Genomic DNA, 18,029 nt, shown 5'->3' on the forward strand with positions numbered 1-18,029 from the left:
TATGGTGAGAAAGTGCCAAAAAGGAAAGGCAGGTGGTGGGGGGCATTTACTGTTAATGTTAAAACTGCTTAGCATGCTATAAAATCCAAAGCAGATGTGACTATTCCTACAAAATTCAGCAAAAAACTTCAACATGAGATAAAAAGATCAGATTTCTTCAGTACCAAAATGAAACTCAAGTAAAGAAAATAAAAAACGTATATAAAATGTGTGTTCCGATACCGATAGTTTGGTGGTTCTGCTTTTGTTCCATTGATTCAAATCTCAAATCTTAATTACACAGTTTTGCTCAACTTCGGGGGTTCCCCCGACACACTTGAGCACATAAGCCCACGTGAACTCTTCAAATGTGCCTATTCTATCCAGAAGAGTTCATCCCTATGCACTATTCACTTCAAAGTCTTTACCATCCACTGTGAGAGCAGCGGAGGGCTGAAAAATGTGGGGCTCATTTGGAATTCACTTTTAAGCCATTTTGATTGACAATACAGTTTAAAACTATCTATTATGATTGTTCTCCCTCTGAAGTGCCCTTTGGAGGCTGATTTATCCCATTTGTAACACAGCCATAAATTCCACTTTAGCATTAACATGGACACAGAAGCTGTGTTTTCCAACAGAAATTGCTTTAAAGTGTTAAAGTGCTTTCTCTTAACAGCCTTTAAGCACTTAAACGACTGCATCGTGGAGATTAGCATGAGCCTCCAAATGCTGCGAGTCTCCGTGGTGTCATGCACAACAAGACACGTGATAAGATGTGCGGACTGTCTCAGATTTGTTGTATTTAAAGCTTTCTTTTAAGTGCATTTTGACACTTGCATTTTGTTCTGTTTGTTGAGCTGAATCGCGTCTAGCTATTTTTTTCCGTAAGAATGCGTTCGGTCTGAATGGACCCGTTGCATGCATCTGTAAGATGGCGCCGCGGATGGCTGCCTCAGTATGGAGCTCTCCAGTTCTTTTGCTGTTTTGTTTGTTTGTCCTGTGTTTAATCTTTTATTTCCGATCAGATTTACCAGAGGCAAACTGCTGAATTTTCGGAGTTATCATTCATTTCTGTAGCATAAATGTGTGAAATGTTGAAATTTAATAATTAGGCTAGTCCTATGAACTTTACAAGAAGCGTCCAATGCTTCTAGGCAGGAATGTTATCATTAAGATCTACCTATTCCAAGGAATTCCCCCAAAAACTTACGAGTCTTTCCTTTCTCAGATTGACGGAGTCCATCTCCCTCAGGATAAACAGGCACAACAGTCACTGTATAGACAGTGTCCGAAAGAAGGTTCCTCAGGATGGTGTTGGTTGTTCCTCCAGAAACTTGCTCCTGTTGATTCAGAATGTTTGAGAGAAGGATACGGAAGATCAGTGGCACATCAGGGAAAACAGCAGAGGCTCTTCAGTGGAGAATCTCTTACCATGTCCTCAGCACCACCAGATGCTGGCACGTAGAAGATCCTATACTGGCGGACGTTACCCTCAGCTGGCTCCCAGCGCACCTTCAATGAGCTGGTTGTGGGTTCGGTGACCTGCAGGTTCTTTACTCCACCCAGAGGCTCTGGGAATGGTGAAAATTGGAATTAATCTATAGACACAGTAGACTGCAATTTAAACGTAAACGTTCCCATATATTTTGTTGTTGACGTCAATGGCCACGTGTTCAAGCAAACTCGCAATATTTTAGTATAAGTATATCTGTCACTTGGTAAAAGCTAGCCAAATTAGGCAGATGCCAACAAGGACAGGTTACGTGGCATGCCCTCATCCTCAAACACTATGACAAAAGTACAAAAAGTAAAAGAAATATGACCCAAACTACATTAAACATGAGCTCACCATTAAACCACTGAAATTATAATTTTGTTAAATTGTAAATGCATTGACAAAATTTGTAATTCATCTATTCAGCCTATATAATTTTAAAGGGGTCGTGACATGCTTTTTTTATTATTGTAATATGTTCCATGAAGCTCACTTTTAATATCTGTAAAGTCTTTAGCACTTTAGTATTTGTAAAACATGATCATTTTCCACCCTCATTCAGAAACACTCGGTTTTGGTGCTGCTTCTCCTTTAAGACTTGACAGTAAACGCCCACTGTTCTGATTGGCTCTCTGCTCATGTCATCTCACAGCTCACTACTAATGGGCGTGGCTACAAAAGTGATGAGGTGATGTCGCCGTTAATGTGTTGTTGTGGAGGTGCTCAGATGCAAATGTCTACCCCCAGTGTGACATCACAATACGGAGGAAGTAGAGAACGAGTCGTTTCGGCAGCTTGGTTTCAACAAATGCTCTTTTTGCAGGAGGAGGAAGTTTTGAGTTCTGAAACAAACAGTATATTTCTATAGTTCAACGACCTCTTATATGTTAAAAGATCAAAGAAAATTTGATTCCTCGTGTCATGACCCCTGGAATTTGCTTTTTGTTGGGCCTATGCAGTTCATGGTCATCTTAATATATTTTAATGTTTAATTTTAAGGACATTTGAGATTACTTAATCTTAAACTCAGTCAACAGCATTTGTGGCATAATGCAGTGTTTCTCAGCTTTTGAGTAGCGACCCAAAAGTGGGTTGCAGATCTATTCGGACTGGGTTGCTCGTGGACAGCAGGAAAGAACAATCCCCTGGTTCTCCCACTGAAAATGTATCAAGTGACCCAGGTGAAATTTAGGACTGCTGAGGCAAATTTAATGAGTTTCTCACATTCAGCGCTTTCCTGTTCCACGGAAAGAAGAAAGTCATATGGGTTTGGAATGATATAATTAAAAAGTTTTCTGTGAACTATCCCTTTAACTGTGGCATTACAGGTACCTACTTGTTTTTCCATTGTCGGACTGTTTCTTTCCTTCGGCGTCGGGGTAAACTGGCATTACGGTAACTCTGTATTCCGTGTCCGGCTGCAGATTCCTTAGAATAGTATTGGTCGACATTCCAGACACTTGGGTCTAAAGGATACATGATTACGAGCGCACATTATTTGGCAACCAATTAACCAAAAAGAACAATTTGAGACAAATGGTGACTCGGACCATTACCGTGCTGGAAGCACCTCCTGCAAGAGGCACATAGATGACATTGTACTGACGGACATCTCCATCGGCCGGGTCCCATCGCACCCTCAAAGTGTTCACAGTTGGGTCCGTCACCTGAAGGTTTTTCACACTTCCCAAAGGTTCTGCGTTAAACAACATAGACGTTTTGAACCTTCACAAACAATGAACCAGGATATATGCATATGGGTTCTCCAAACCCAAACTTCCAAAAGCTACAAACAACTCGACTCACTAGTCTTTCCATTGTCAGACTGACGTTTTCCTTCAACATCATTTTCATACATGGGCAGCAATGTGACCTTGTACAATGTGTTGGCGTTGAGATTACGCAAGATGGTGCTTGTTGTGCCACCGGACACTAGTTCCTGTTTACCAAAAAAACAAACGATATGTGTCATCATTTAAAGGTCTTACATATAAACCATTTTCACAGAAAATCTGCACTTAAAGTGAATAGTTCACCCATAAATGACAATTCTGTCTTCATTTTCTTACCCTGATGTTGTTCCAAACCTGTTTGACATTCTCTCATATGAGGATTGTAAAAATTAAGTTTTAAAGAAATTAATTAATTCAATTAATAAAGTAATGGGTTCTTGAGGCAAATATGCCACTGAAAGTGACAAAAATGCACCAAAATTAAAAATGTAGGGGCAGAAAATGCCCCCAGTAGAAATTCTTATGGGTTCTTAAAGGGATAGTTCACCCAAAAATGAAAATGCATCATCGTTTCCTCACTTCTATGATATCCCAGGTGTCAGTAGGTCCTTAAAACGACTCCAGCGGTTAAATTGATGTCTTCTAAAGCGATACGATCAATGTTGGTATGAAAATGATCAATATTTAAGTACTTTTTAACTCTAAACATCGCTTCTGGTCTTCAGTAGTATGCGCGTGTGATGTAATCGCATTGGCACGTGAGACACGCGAGAACTGACGCACATGTGACACACTCCGAAGAGCAGCGCTGTTTACAAGTGAGTAGGAGGAACGCTGTACAGAATGTGTTTTTTTATCTGTTTCTTTACTCACAATGGTGCATGTGTGCTTATCATGGATGTCTCAACCAAGAGAAGAACGTGAGATTATGTCCATAACATGCCAACACGAATACCTCACACGATAGACCGTGTGAACTCAGCGCTTTGTGAATGCGTATACTGCTGCTGATCAAAAGCGATGGATTACAGTTAAAAAGTACTTAAATATTGATATTTTTCACACCAAAAGCAATCGTATCGCTTTAGAAGATATTAATTTAACCACTGGAGGTGTATGGATGACATTTATGTTGACTGTCTGTGATTTTTTTGGGGCTTCAAAGGTCTGATCACCATCCACTTGCATTTTAAGGACCTACTGAGCTCAGATATTTTTCTATTTTCTTTATCTTTTCAGCAGAAGAAAGAAAGTCATACGCACCTGGGATATCATGAGGGTGAGCGATTTTTGGGTGAACTGTCCCTTTAAGATCTGATATATTTTTTATATTTTATTCTAAGCCTAATACATACAATCACATAATATGATTGAATGCTGATTTTATTTTCATAAAATTTTTATAACAATATTTATGAATGAATTTTGAATTTATTTTAATAAATTAATTAAAGTATTTTACATAAACGACACACGGTGAAAGAAATAACCATAAATCAGATCCATGGGGGCAAATATTGCCCCATAGTATAAAAAGTTCATTTCTGACCCAATAGTGATTCACTTTAAGACTTCAAAACTGACACAAAAGTATGATAAAAGTAGTCCATGCGACTCCTGAGTCACCTTCCAAGCCTTCTGAAGGAATATGATAAAATACAAGTAATTGTTCAGTAAAAATCTTCATCTGTTGCACGTTTGTGGGCCATGTGAGAGAAGCTCTTTTAGCACATTTTAGTGCTAAAAAACAACGCAAGTTCTCACGTGAACACATCAGCCACGGTGTCTCAATGAAAGCGCAACAGAAGTCAGGATTTTCACTGAAAAACGTCTCCAATTTTTGGTTATCGTATGCCTTCAGAAGACTTGAAAAATGCCGTATGAGTAAGGAATACGTTTTTCAAACTTTTTCATCCTTTTTCAAGCTTTAAAACTATCCACTGCCATTGTTCAGAAAAGACAAACCATCCTTTTGAGTTCCACAGAAGAAAGGAAGTGACTTGAGGATGAGTAAATGATGACAGAATTTTCATTTTTGGGTGAACTTCAAACAACCAATTGTTACCAAAGTTATTATATTTACACAATTATTACAATGATTTGTACAGCAACAGCAACACTCACTGTTCTTTATAAAAGTGATTGAATGTAAGTTAATTATATCCTACCATCTTCTCATCATCTCCAGGCTGTGGGATGTAGAAGACCTTGTAATTTTGAGGGTTACCATCAGCGTGCTCCCATCGTACAGAGAGGGTGCTGCTGGTGGGATCGGTGACTTGAAGGTTGCGAACTCCACCCAATGGTTCTGAAATGACATAGACAAATATATGGACTGTCAATTGATACAAAAATTTTACCAAATAAACTACATCAAATGCCGATTAATTAATCAAATTAATCGCTGTTAATTGCATTATCAATATTTGTTGAGAAAGGCCCCCAAATACAAATAATTCCATATATAATGTTTAAATAGTCATAAGTAATAATACATAAATAATTACAAATATAATTCAGATCATTAAAATAAATTACATTGTGTGGCAGACAATTAAACCATTGATTAGGCATTACAAAAAGTTGCTTTAGAAGGCAATATATTGTTTACTTCCATATCATTGAATATTGGCCTATTTCTATTAGTGCGTACACACTGCCAGCGACATCGCGCGCGACAGCGACTCAATATCATTCATTTTCAATGCGAGCACAGCGACTTCCGGCGACACGAGCTGTCGCGACCGTTGGCGCTAGATGTGGGCGTGTCCAGCGACGCGACAAAGTTGAGAAAAGTTCAACTTTGGAGCGACTAACGGAAGCGACAGCCAATAGGAGAGACGATGGGAGAGCTCACTTGATCCTTCTCTCTCTCTCTCAGCTCCTGCAGTAACGGAAAGATGGATGAAAGGCTAATTCTTGCTGTTAGAAATTTTCCAGTGCTCTATGATATGTCTCTTCCCACGTACAAGGACATTTTTAAGAAAAATACTGCGTGGAAAGGTGTATCTGAGATCGCGGGGATTTTATGGACCCAGACAGAACGGCATTTGCATTTTCGCCGGAGATAAACAGCCGCTATGGCAAACAGCACGCCTGGTTTCTCATTCATCTTTGATATAAAGCATTTTATGTACTGATTCCATTTATATTTAGTCTTTTCCCTCCAAAATGTTTGTTTTTAGTGGCAAGAAAAGAGATTCGCTGTCAACAGCAATGGAATGACATCCGTGAATGTCAATTATAATCGTTACTAGGCAACCAGTAGTGGGAACGCCCACTAGCGACTTCACCGCCAGCCACTGGCGACCTGCAGCGATAAAGTCGCTGGCAGTGTGTACGCACCTTAAGGATGTGTCTGTGTGTATGCGTCAGACGGGCGCTTTTCGAGAATCTCACTTTGGATGCGGCATGTCATAAACAGTATTTTTAGGAAGCCGTGTCAAGTTAAACATAGTTGGAAAATTAGAAAATAACATCTGTGGACCCCTGCATTCGGGGACGATGTCCATCAGTATTTGAATGCAAGAATGTGTCCGTTCTCATCTTGTGCTGTCTGCTGCAGTTTGTTGTCTGTACAGCTTCGTGTTGCTTGTAAAGCTGGAGTTGCGCTTACTGCCCCCTGCTGAGAGGTACTTCAAACTAGAATTGCTCCAATGGTAGGAAAATTCATTCAATGTGATATTTGTTTTATCCATTATTTTTTATATAATTTATAGCACTATAGTAACGCTTTAAATAAACAGCCCTAATGAAAAATCTTGCTTTGGGTGGAAAAAAGTGGCTTGAACAATCAACAGACATTTCACCATGGTAGAGGCACTTTATCTTCACCATGCAAACACTAAACTCACTTGTTTTGCCATTCTCTGAAAGAGGTTTGCCCTCCATCTCAGCATAGACCGGCACCACAGTCACAGTGTACGCCGTGTCGGGCTCTAAGTTCTTTAGAATAGTAGAGGTTGTGGTTCCAGACACTTGATCCTACTCGGGAAAAATGAAGGCATTGAAAACAAGACAAGAGAAATCAGTGATTTCATTCGAACTTTCAAACACAGTACAGTTTTAATTAAAAATAAAGTACATTTTACGACCTGACTCTTGAACAGAAACATAAGCAATGCTCCACCAACTCATGTAAATTGTTTGCAAAACCATTCTTTTAGGATTTGTCACATTCAATTGAATGCAACAATGTATGCACAAATGGCTTTACAAACCGTTTACAGTCCACAGACATTTGTTCTGCTCATGTTTCATGAATGAGGCCCATTGTTCGTAGGGTTTGCAACTACTTTAAAGGTGTCAGTTGTATAACGAGCCATAAGTTAGCGAGAGTTACATTAACGAGAACGTATCAAATGTACCCTAATTTCAGATTAAAAGCCCAAAATGTTCATTAACAAGAAAATTGGTCTCTGAATCACATTGCTATGCCTGCATTTATGCAAAAATTATTTTCACATGGCTTGTTTGTATTGCTGCAGTTGTAGAAATGTACACTAGAGGCACTACAACAATTACTTTTATATCCTTTCACACAGATCATGATAAAAGCAGCAGATAATCAGTTCATAAACACACACTTTTCACCCTGTTCCTCACACAATGCAACCTAAACACTTTTACTAGAGCGCATGACTTGTAAGGCGATACATTTTAACGTTTGCATTACATAACCAACTACAATTACAAGCTTGTTCGAGTGTGATCAGATTGCAAGGTAGCTCGACTGATAGAGCGTTGCACTTGCAATGCAAAGGAACGGGATACAAGCCCTGAAGAGTCGACATGTGAGCTGATAATGTCATAGAAGCAGCAAAAAAATGCTTTTTTCATCTCAAATGTGTTTTTATGACACTATCAGTTAGGTTTAGGTTTAAGGTTTAGGGTAGGGAGGTCAGTTTTGTTGATATATAACTTGATTGAGCATTAACCTTAACCCTACTATTACATTCAGAATCTGCACACCTTTTGTATTCACAGGTCACTTTTGACCAGGTGGAATTTAAAGAGCACCTATTATGGTTTTCAAATATTAGCTTTCATGTAGTATGTTATAAAGCTGTTTGTGAATGTAAAAAAAAGTCTGCAAAGACCCGATTCTGAACACCTGAAACGAGTCGTTAGTAATTCCAGACTTACTTCCTGTACTAACCTACGTAATTTGGTAACAAAAGACCCGCCTCTGGTCTTCATTGGCTGCTCGCGAACAGCTTTGACCCGCCCTCAAACACTACACTAAGTGGTCGACCAATCACAACAGACTGGGACTTCTGACCAATCAGAGCAGAGTAGGCTCTCTGAAAGGAGGAGTTTAGAATGAACGGATCATTGAACGAGTCGTTTTTGACACTGGGAAATAAACAGTATTTTTAGGACGCCGTGTCAAGTTAAACATATTTGGAAAATGAGAAAATAACATCTGTGGACCCCTGCATTCGGGGACGATGTCCATCAGTATTTGAATGCAAGAATGTGTCCGTTGTCATCTTGTGCAGTCTGCTGCAGTTTGTTGTCTGTACAGCTTCGTGTTGCTTGTAAAGCTGGAGTTGCGCTTACTGCCCCCTGCTGAGAGGTACTTCAAACTAGAATTGCTCCAATGGTAGGAAAATTCATTCAATGTGATATTTGTTTTATCCATTCTTTTTTTATATAATTTATCGCACTATAGTAACACTTTAAAAATAATGAAGAATCTTGCTTTGGGTGGAAAACAGCGGCTTGAACAATCAACAGATATTCCACCATGGTAGAGGCACATTATCTTCACCACGCTTTAGAACGGATCATTGAGTCATTTTTGACACTGGGGAAAATGCTGCAATTTAAATTATGAGCAATTAAAGTGTTTTTTGACCTTGAATGCATGTAAATCTATTGTATGCGACCTATAAAACAAACTTAGGCACGTTTAAAAACCATAAAAGGTGCTCTTTAAGCATAGTTTTCCAATTTTCTTCATATATATTTAAAAAGATTGATATTTTGGAATGTTAACTGACTAATATAACAGTTATTCATAATCAAGATGCCTTTTTTCCAGAAATAATAAAATGTAGAAATTCTTTGACATTACAAAATATACATTAGCTACATCAAAACCAGTGTGATACATGTGAAGACATATTTTTTGCCAACATTCTAATTTAAATTCTATTTTAATATAACATTTATATTAACATCTAATGTGAGAATTTGAATAAATTTCCTAATACTCAGAAGTGCTCAATACAACTTGATGGTTAATATGTATGAAACCAACCAAGCTAAACATCATCAAATCAACTGTACAACTCTGTAATACATCTTTACTATGTTTTTAAGCTAAATCTATTCTATTTACTCTAATGAGCTGCTGAATGTTCAGACATATGCGTGCATTAATTTTTTTCTCGCCACACCCCCTTTAGACAGTAGTACCTTTAATTTAGTTTATCTGTTATGTTTGTTACATCTGTCATGTCTGCTTTGCACAGGAATGTGTGTGTGTGTGTGTGTCTGAATAAGTATGTGTGTGTGTGAATGTTTGTAAAGCCACAGTTGATGGCCGGGTCAAAATTGACCCGTGAATGCAAAAGATGTAACTTTGTTTTTTTTTTTTTTTTTTAATGGTTATATCTATTAAACAATTTTATAAAAATATCTGAATTTAAAAAAAAAAATTGGTGTGTGTATTTTGATAGACTTGACATTGTCACAACTATTTGGTACTTAAAAATTGCGATCTAACTCTCCAGGGTCAAAAATGACCCAAACGCAATGGTTTGGGAGAAATGCATCAAAATGAACAAACATGTGATCATTTATCTCATTTTGTAGACATCATGCATAATTCATATTTTCAGTTAATATTTCAGTATAAATTCACTTACATTGAAACAGAAACACCCAACAGACTTCCATTGTGATTGAATTTCTGTCCACACAATTATTTGTTTGTTTTTCTTTTTACAAACTGAGCTATGAGTTGAAATTATTTTCTGACCACAATTTGAAATATTCCTCTTTTATGTTGTTCTGTCGCTGTCAGGTGTATCAAATGTATCATTCAAGGTCTTCTCACCACTTCTTGATCTTGACCACCAGCAGGAACATAAATGACGATGTATTCCCGCACAGTGCCTTCTGCCGGCTCCCAGCGGACATTCAAGGTGCTGATGGTCGGATCAGTTACCTGCAGGTTCCTCACGCCACCCAAAGGCTCTGAGGAGACGACAGCAGTCGAATCATCATTCACGTGTTTGCAGCGTATATACTGCAAAGTATGTATTCCCACATTTGATATACAAACATGCTTCAAATAATGGTATATGATTTCCCAGAATGACTTACTGGTCTTTTCCTTCTCAGAGAGTTGAGGTCCATCTCCTTCAGCAAACACCGGCATTACGGTCACTGTGTACATGGTGTCTGGCAGGAGTTTTTTCAACACTAATGTTGTGGTGCTTTCAGATACTTGCTCCTGTGAAAGCATTAAGACATGTTTTTTAACCATGGAGTTCATTGTATTGGGTAAAGACTAAAGTTAAACTTCTTAGTTAAACCTATCCCAACTAAGGAACCATAGTTTGCTTTGACAGAAATCGGATGCAAACGGTCTACCAATTCTAAACTGATAAACAAAATGAAGCATCAAGTCCTATTCCTCTTCAGCTTGCCAAACAAATCTTTTTGTGAGGTTTCGCAGTTTACTCGAGCTCAGTCTAAACATTGGTGTTCCCAGTTGTAAACTTTCCCAGCAGCTATTTGTGCATAATGAGAATACAAATCAAGTTTCATTAGACTTCTCTGCCATCTCTATTCCTCAAGGGGAGATCCCTTCTATAACAATATACATCTTTCTGAAACCCATGTCAACAGATTTCACAGGATGCATCTCATGAAGATTTTCACTTGTGACATCAACACTTATTGTAGAAATATTGTGCTTGTGACCGGGGTCCAAAATTAACACTCGCTAAGTGCCAAAAACAAGTAAAAATAGACTTTGAAGAGCAAATAATCAGTTGATGGGTTTCCATCCAAAAATATTATGCACTGACGGAATATTGACTAGAAATGATTGATACGAGAATAAACTCTCAAAATTGGCATAAATGTGCAAACTTGGGGAACATTATCAGAGCAGAAGGAAGCAAGTTTTCTTCCAGGATAACCTTGCATGTGGCTCAAATCTGCCCAATTCCAGCCTTGCTGAAGCACCCCCAGTTGCAACACATTCTCACACCCCAACTCGTCACATTTTGAAACGTCAAAAAACAGTTGGAGGGCCATTGTAGCCTATTCCTTTTTATTTTTATTTATTGCGGTCTCGACTCTCGACCCATTCGCGGCGTGAGCTTTTACCCAAGACGTGAAATTTCAACGCCACAACGCTCCGGTTCAGAGATACATAGATGTCTATCGGACTACCCTGCGCGTCGAAAAACAACGCCAAAGGTATACCCGGCACGTCAATAAGCGACGAAACCGCCCGGAGCGTCCGTATGTGATTAGTTGGGGTGAGAATGTGTTGCCAGCTCATCACCGATCCTCCACCTGGTCGCCAATGGTTAGACGGAGACCTGGAGAGGACTACAAGTGGCACTGTCTCGCACCCACTGTGAAATTTGGTGGAGGATCGTGATGATCTGGGGGAGCTTCAGAAAGGCTGGAATTGGGCAAGACTTGTCTTTGTGAAGGACGAACTGTAGGTTATCCTGGAAGAAAACTCGCTTCCTTTTGCTCTGACAATGTTCCCCAATTCTGAGGATTGGATTTTTCCAGCAGGACAATGCTCCATGCCAAGACTCTGTCATGGCCAGCACAATCTCCAGACCTGAACCCAATTAAAAACCTCTGGAATGTGATCAAGAGGAAGATGGACACAAGCCATCAAACAAAGCCGAGATGCTTGAATTTTTGCAGCAGGAGTGGCATAAAGTCACCCAACGGCAAATGTGAAAGACCGGTAGAGAGCATGCCAAGATGCATGACAGCTGTGATTGAAAATCAGGATTATTCCACCAAATATTAATTTCTGAACTCTTCCAAAGTTAAAAACATTTGTATTGTGTTGTTTAAGAATGAATATGAACTTGTTTTCTTTGCATTATTCGAGGTCTGAAAACACTGCATATTTTTGTTATTTTGACCAGTTGTCATTTTCTGCAAATAAATGCTCTAAATGACAATATTTTTATTTGGAATTTGGGAGAAATGTTGTCAGTACTTTATAGAATAAAACAAAAAAATGTCATTTTACTCAAACACACAAATCCAGAGAAACTGATAATTTTACATTGGTCTCTGAATTTGTTTTCTCTCACCAGGTCAAAAGTTCATTTTGGTTCCTACTTGTGACAGAAAACAGTTTGAAATAGTGAAATATTTCTACCGTGAGCTCTGTTCCTCCATTGGTGGGCACATATAGCACTTTGTAGCCCTGCACGTTGCCATCGGCGGCTTCCCAGTTGGCTGTGAGTGATGTGAAGGTGGGGTCAGTAAGACGGAGGTTTCTAACCCCTCCAAGAGGCACTGGAGAGAGGAATATCGACAATCATTTGTCAAATATACCTAGAAACATTAGCTCTGTTCCAAAACATGGTGATCTACCTTGTTGTCTACTGACTACATTCTACTAAGGCAGCATACCAAATTAAATTAAACCTCATAAGTGACTGATTTGCAACGCGTAGGCAGCAACTTAGCACCAAACAACAGCACTTTGCATGGAAGACTAGACTAGCAATTGATTCCAGTAGAGGCATTAGCATGTAGCATATTGCTAAGCTAACACTGTTATACTCTAATAAGCATGAGAATAGAGAGCACACACAAATTTAGTAAAATAGTCGATACGTTTCAGTATTGAATGAAACCTAAGAACAGTTATCGTTTATTTTCATGGATATTTCGTCTCAGATGCTGCCTTGGAATTCCCTTTGGAACAGCCTTTAAGTGAGGGGCACACCTATGATGCCTTAAAATGCTGTCTACTTAGTTAGCTCACTAAGCTTTGGAGCTATACTGTATGTAGATAGATACATTGTCTTAAAGGCTGATACTCACAGGTCTTTCCGTTCTCAGATTGGCGTCTACCCTCGGTGGCGGGGTACACTGGTACCACAGACACAGTGTACGGAGTATCAGGCTGCAGGTTCCTTAGAACTATGGTAGTCTGGGTACCAGGTATTTGTTCCTGTTTACAACAAAAGAGAAAACAGAGTGATGAAATGATCAAACCTTCCATTGTAAGTGCCTCACTGTAACCTACATTTTTGCTTTTTTTATTTAAAGAAGGGACGATCTTTTAATCAATATAACCACCATTGCTTCAGTTCCTCCTGCCGCAGGGACGAAGAATATCTTGTACTGGCGCACGGCCCCATCCGCAGGCTCCCATTTGACGTTCAGAGAGGTCATAGTGGGGTCAGTGACCCTCAGGTTCTTCACACCACCCAGAGCTCCTGCAAACATCATCACATGTGCCATTTTACTGTTTTGGGAATCAACTTTCTGAAGCATAATCCAGATCCTTCTTCTGATGTTCCCACGCAATTATAAAGACGACACATCAACCGTCCAGTATACATGTCAGAGACTTTATTGCTGTAGAAAGAAACCCACTTGTTTTTCCATTCTCAGACATTCTCTGTCCATCTCCCTCTGCATAAACAGGAATCAAGGTGACGGTGTAGACAGTATCAGGCTGAAGGCCTCTCAGAACTGTGGTCGTGGTGGTTCCAGATACCTGCTCCTGTTTCCAAGAAATTATATATATAAAGTCTCTTAAAGTCAATAAGAAACAGCAGTATAGGCCTTCTCAGATTCAAGAAACCATCGGACAGTGGTCATGTTTCCATCCAAGCTCCAAATGTAATTGATGCGAAAAATCAGAATATCGCATAAACAATATACGAATAAAACAGCTGCACATTTTTGGAGGTTTTATTCATATTTTATTGTTTCATTCCAGCATTTTTTACAGCCTAGTCTCTTGAACATTGCGCGACATGGCAACATTTTTGCAAAATGAAATTACGTGCCTTATTACAGGTTTTGCTGCAGTTTCCCAGTGAAATGTCCAGTAGGGGGTGCCAAAAGCAAGCGAACTGTTGTCGTAATCAGATAAGGTTTTTAAGGTAAATGTTAGATGGAGGTTTTAATGCGTAAAGCGCACCTCCCTAAACTAAAACTTCAATCTAAACCTAACCAATAATGTTCTAAATGCAAATGAGAGTTGAACAAAACCCTTAACCAATGCCTAAACCTAACCGATAGTGTCCAAAAACAAAATGAGAAATGAAAAGGGCATGTTCTGACTTGTGACTTGACTATGACACTCTCGTCTCACGTGTCAGCTTGTGTGCTTGACTGGTCTCGAACTGCGTACTTCAGAGTGCAAAGTCCAGCACTCAATCGGGTGAGTTACCGCGGATGCTAATCACATTGAAATAAGTGTGTAAAAGTAGATGAGTCTATAATAACCGTTAAAATGTGTCGTTTTTCAAATGATACAAAAATGTAGATGTAGTAATATTAATTATATGAGACTAGGTTGATTTTTTTTAATGCAATATCCCAATATTTTCATAAAAATACATTGATGGATACCTAGCAAGTGTCAACCAAGCGATTTGAGAGAACATTAATAATTTGTCAATATCTTCATCTTGCTGTAAGTAAATGGTCTGCACTTATATAGCGCCTTTTTAACCTTAGCTGTATTCAAAGCGCTTTACCCTGCGTCTCATTCACCCATTCATACACCAATGACGGCAGAGCTGCATTCAAGGTGCTAGCCTCCCATTGGGAGCAACTTGGCTCAGTGTCTTGACCAAGAACACTTCGGCATGTGGAGTCACGTGGGCCGGGAATCGAACCGCCAACCCTGCGATTAGTGGCCGACCCGCTCTACCATCTGAGCCACAGCCGCTCCAAGTCATAATTAAGTCATAATTTGATTGACATCTTAGTACAGTAGAACCCACTGTAGAACATCTAGCCACTGAATGTGCAGCGCCTAAGCAAATCACCACCTCTACATGACAATATTTCCGATTTACAGTTCAACAGATCATTAAATGGTTGTTGGTTCTAGAAGCATTAAGTGCTTCCAGTCCTACCATGATTTCGGCACCACCAGCCGCAGGCACGTAGATGACCTTATATTCCTTCACTTTTCCTTCTGCTGGTTCCCAACGGACGTTCAGCGTGGTCATGGTAGGGTTCAACACCTGCAGGTTTCTCACTCCTCCTAAAGGCTCTACAGAAATATCACGCACAATGGTTACATAATGCAATCTCGTTTTCATGGTGTAGCATCTCCAAAGAATGCATCCTCCCTAAAACGAGTTTCTCGTTGGATTTTGGTTCTCAAAGGGGTTCGTGAAATACTTCAGGAACTTCTTACTTGTCTTTCCCTGTCCGGAAATGTCTTTGCTTTCTCCAGTGCGATAGATGGCAGCCACTGTGATGGAGTATGGCGTATTAGGAGTCAGTTTCTGAAGACTAACGCTGTTCTTCTTTCCAACAACCTGAACCTGATTGGAAAAGACGTCAAGAGTCAGACACTTAAGTTGTTCATTTGTTTCCATGAAATGAGAACGATTCCCTCTGTAGTGTGTTCAAGTCATTTAAAGGGGCCATATTCTTCACTTTTGTTCTAATTAATTAGCAAAAGTCCAAGTATATAATGTTAATCCAGATTTCTTACACAAAACTGGTCAGAATTATAATTTTTTCATGACCATTAAAGGAATAATCCGGGTTCAATACAAGTTAAGATCAATTGACAGAATGTGTGGCATAATGCTGATTACCAAAAAATTTATGTTGACGTCTTCCTCCTTTTCTTAAAAAAAGAAAAGAACAAATCGAGGTTACAGTGAGGCACTTACAATGGAAATAAATGGGGCCAATTTTAGGAGGGTTTAAATGCCGAAATATGAAGCTTGTTATCTTACAAAAGCACTTACATTAATTCTTCTGTTAAAACTTGTGCACAATTTGAGCTGTTAAGTTGTTTAAATCATAATTTGTACCATCATTTTAGGGTTTTAGGTTTGTTGACATTACATCGTCATGGCAACAAAGTTGTAAAATTAGTTATAACTTTACACAGAAAAAGTTAGTAAGTGATTTTATCACACTACAATCATGTTTACACACATATTGTTTGTGTCTTGTAGCTGTACTTTTGAAAAAGTGAGTATTTTTACATAAAAAAAAAAATGTCCCCATTCACTTCCATTGTAAGTGCTTCACTTTTAAAGGAAAGGAGAAACGAGTCAAAATACATTTTTGTGGTAATCAACATTACGCCATAAATTCTGTCGATTGAGCTGAACCCGGAATATTCCTTTAACACTTGGCAAGATTTTAGAAAGTCTGTAATTCCTTCAACAGTAGCCTTAAAATGTGCCTAGATATCTATTTGGCCATTAGTTAACATCTAGAAACAGCAGTCAGAAATATGTTGACACTTTTTCGGTTGACTTTGCTATTTGTTAAAGGGATAGCTCACCCCAAAAATTCTCTCAACAGATTCTCACCTTCATGCCATCCTAGATGTGTATGACTTTCTTTCTTCAGCAGAACCCAAACGAAGAATAGAAGAATATTTCAGCTCTGTAGGTCAATACAATGCAAGTGAATGGTGATCAGACCTTTGTAGCTCTAAAAATCACAAAACGGAAACATAAAAGTAATCCATATGACTCAGTGGTTTAATCCATGTCTTCAGAAGTGATATAATAGGTGTGGGTGAGAAACAGAACAATATTGAAGTCCTTTTTACTCTAAATCTCACTTTCAGATGTGAAAGTGAAACTAAACAGGCACCACAAGTGACTTTCAGATGTAAAAGTGAAAGCTTTTTTTGAAACAATTTTGATCTGTTTCTCAAACACACCTATTATATCACTTCTGAAGACATGGATTATACCACTGGAGTCATATGGATTACTTTTATGTTTCCGTTTTGTGATTTTTAGAGCTACAAAGGTCTGATCACCATTCACTTGCATTGTATGGACCAACAGAGAGGAGATATTCTTCTAATAAAGGTTAGTTTGTGTTCTACAGAAGAAACAAAGTCATGTACATCTGGCATGAAAAGATGAAATCATTTTTGGGTGAACTTTCCCTTTAACAAATAGCCCGCATGGCCTTAGCAAAGTCAACAGAAAAAGAAAGTCATTTTAAACACGCCTGTTACACAAAAAATATGATTAAAGCTCACAGTTTAAATGGTTGCTGTCAACATATTTCTGACGGCTGTTTCTAGAGTACTGCATTAATAAACAAAACAAACTGGTGAAAGGGCCATTGTTCAGTTAACAACACTGTATAACGAAACAATCCTTGAACAAGTTATGAATGTTGGTATATCTAAAAGGAGTGGATTTGTGTCCAGAAAGTCACTGAGCGCTACATAATAGACATGTTATAATGGTTTGGATCTGACAAGTGTGTTGGTAATGACTCGCTGTTCCTGTCTAGATTCCAGCTTTCCAGCGGGTGCCCTACTGTAATTATTAGCACAAGGGCCGTGATCTTCATAAAACCAATTTTGCAGTACTGCTGCGGAAAATTCTGCCACTCGTCATCATAACTGAACGATTACTTGAGCGCTGGTTTGTAACCTCTGAACGGAAGGTGAATGGAAACAGCTGAACTTACAGACAGCGGTATTCCTCCCGCTACGGGCTGGTAGGTGACTTTGTAGTTCTGGACCGGGCCTGGTGCATGGTCCCATTTCACTGTGAGAGTGGTGGTGGTGGCGTTGAAGACTTGGAGGTTTTGTGGTGATCCAGTTGGCACTGGGAGCAGAA

The 18,029-nt window shown here is 39.0% G+C and overlaps 1 protein-coding gene across 4 annotated transcripts in view; it reads right to left on the reverse strand.

Moving 5' to 3' along the window:
• The window catches only part of col12a1b (collagen, type XII, alpha 1b), a 115,216-nt gene that overhangs the window by 42,521 nt on the left and 54,666 nt on the right, over positions 1–18,029 (reverse strand). For all 4 annotated transcript variants that reach the window (XM_052098352.1, XM_052098349.1, XM_052098348.1 and 1 more), the window contains 16 exons: positions 17,878–18,017; positions 15,608–15,737; positions 15,321–15,460; positions 13,822–13,951; positions 13,522–13,661; positions 13,264–13,393; positions 12,590–12,729; positions 10,546–10,675; positions 10,277–10,416; positions 7,065–7,194; positions 5,379–5,518; positions 3,284–3,416; positions 3,034–3,173; positions 2,814–2,943; positions 1,414–1,553; positions 1,193–1,322 (listed from right to left, as the gene is read on the reverse strand). In XM_052098352.1, coding sequence (XP_051954312.1) covers positions 1,193–1,322; positions 1,414–1,553; positions 2,814–2,943; positions 3,034–3,173; positions 3,284–3,416; positions 5,379–5,518; positions 7,065–7,194; positions 10,277–10,416; positions 10,546–10,675; positions 12,590–12,729; positions 13,264–13,393; positions 13,522–13,661; positions 13,822–13,951; positions 15,321–15,460; positions 15,608–15,737; positions 17,878–18,017 — 2,163 coding nt within the window. The remainder of the gene's footprint in view (positions 1–1,192; positions 1,323–1,413; positions 1,554–2,813; positions 2,944–3,033; positions 3,174–3,283; positions 3,417–5,378; positions 5,519–7,064; positions 7,195–10,276; positions 10,417–10,545; positions 10,676–12,589; positions 12,730–13,263; positions 13,394–13,521; positions 13,662–13,821; positions 13,952–15,320; positions 15,461–15,607; positions 15,738–17,877; positions 18,018–18,029) is intronic.

The sequence above is a fragment of the Xyrauchen texanus genome, chromosome 30 (assembly GCF_025860055.1).
Source record: "Xyrauchen texanus isolate HMW12.3.18 chromosome 30, RBS_HiC_50CHRs, whole genome shotgun sequence".
NCBI classification, from domain to species: Eukaryota; Metazoa; Chordata; class Actinopteri; order Cypriniformes; family Catostomidae; genus Xyrauchen; species Xyrauchen texanus.